Raw genomic sequence first — 572 nt, 5'->3', positions numbered from 1 at the left:
GGTTATTGTTCCAGCATTATTCTCTATAAATAAATAAGGTCTTTCATAAAAGTGTAACTTAGTATTCCTACAGGGCCTAATTCTGTTGTAAAACATTGCACTTAGGATCTTGCCAAAGACTTTGCTTTCAGCACCGAAAAATTGGGAGACGCATGTTTTCCCCTCCCAATACCAGTTTAATTCTGTCAACTCTAAACTGCCCCTCAAGGCCATGGTCACCTGGTCATCTGAGCGGCGAGACCGAGGGTCCCCCCTCGCGCCAGCCCTGCCCAGGCCAGGTGCCCCTCCGGCGCCCCTGCCGGGGCCCTCTCTCCGGCTCACCTAATGACCAGGAGTTCGTGGAGCAGATACGCAGCTGCGGCCAGCAAAGCTCCCCCGGTCAAGTAAAGTGTTTTCTTCCACCAGGGATCGGAGCCCAGCCCTGCCATGATCCCACCGTAATCCTGCAAAGGGAAAGCGATGATGTCCCCATAAAAGGAGAAGGGCTCCTCGGACCCGGCCCACCAGCCGAAGAATGAGACGCTCTGGTTCCAGCTCAGATCCACCACGCACGGCCTGGACGAGGCAAAGCC

General features: G+C 54.7%; 1 protein-coding gene across 1 annotated transcript in view; it reads right to left on the bottom strand.

Annotated features, from left to right (window-relative positions):
• Window positions 1-572, bottom strand: part of FAXC (failed axon connections homolog) — a 55,313-nt gene that overhangs the window by 53,951 nt on the left and 790 nt on the right. The window contains exon 2 of the mRNA XM_005871480.2: window positions 322-443. Within this exon, the coding sequence (XP_005871542.2) occupies window positions 322-428 (107 nt within the window). The 5' untranslated portion in view covers window positions 429-443. The remainder of the gene's footprint in view (window positions 1-321; window positions 444-572) is intronic.

Source organism: Myotis brandtii, unplaced genomic scaffold (assembly GCF_000412655.1).
Source record: "Myotis brandtii unplaced genomic scaffold, ASM41265v1 scaffold343, whole genome shotgun sequence".
Taxonomy (NCBI): Eukaryota; Metazoa; Chordata; class Mammalia; order Chiroptera; family Vespertilionidae; genus Myotis; species Myotis brandtii.
The sequence above is the reverse complement of the archived record's forward strand: the minus strand, read 5'-3'. Positions and strand labels throughout refer to the sequence as shown.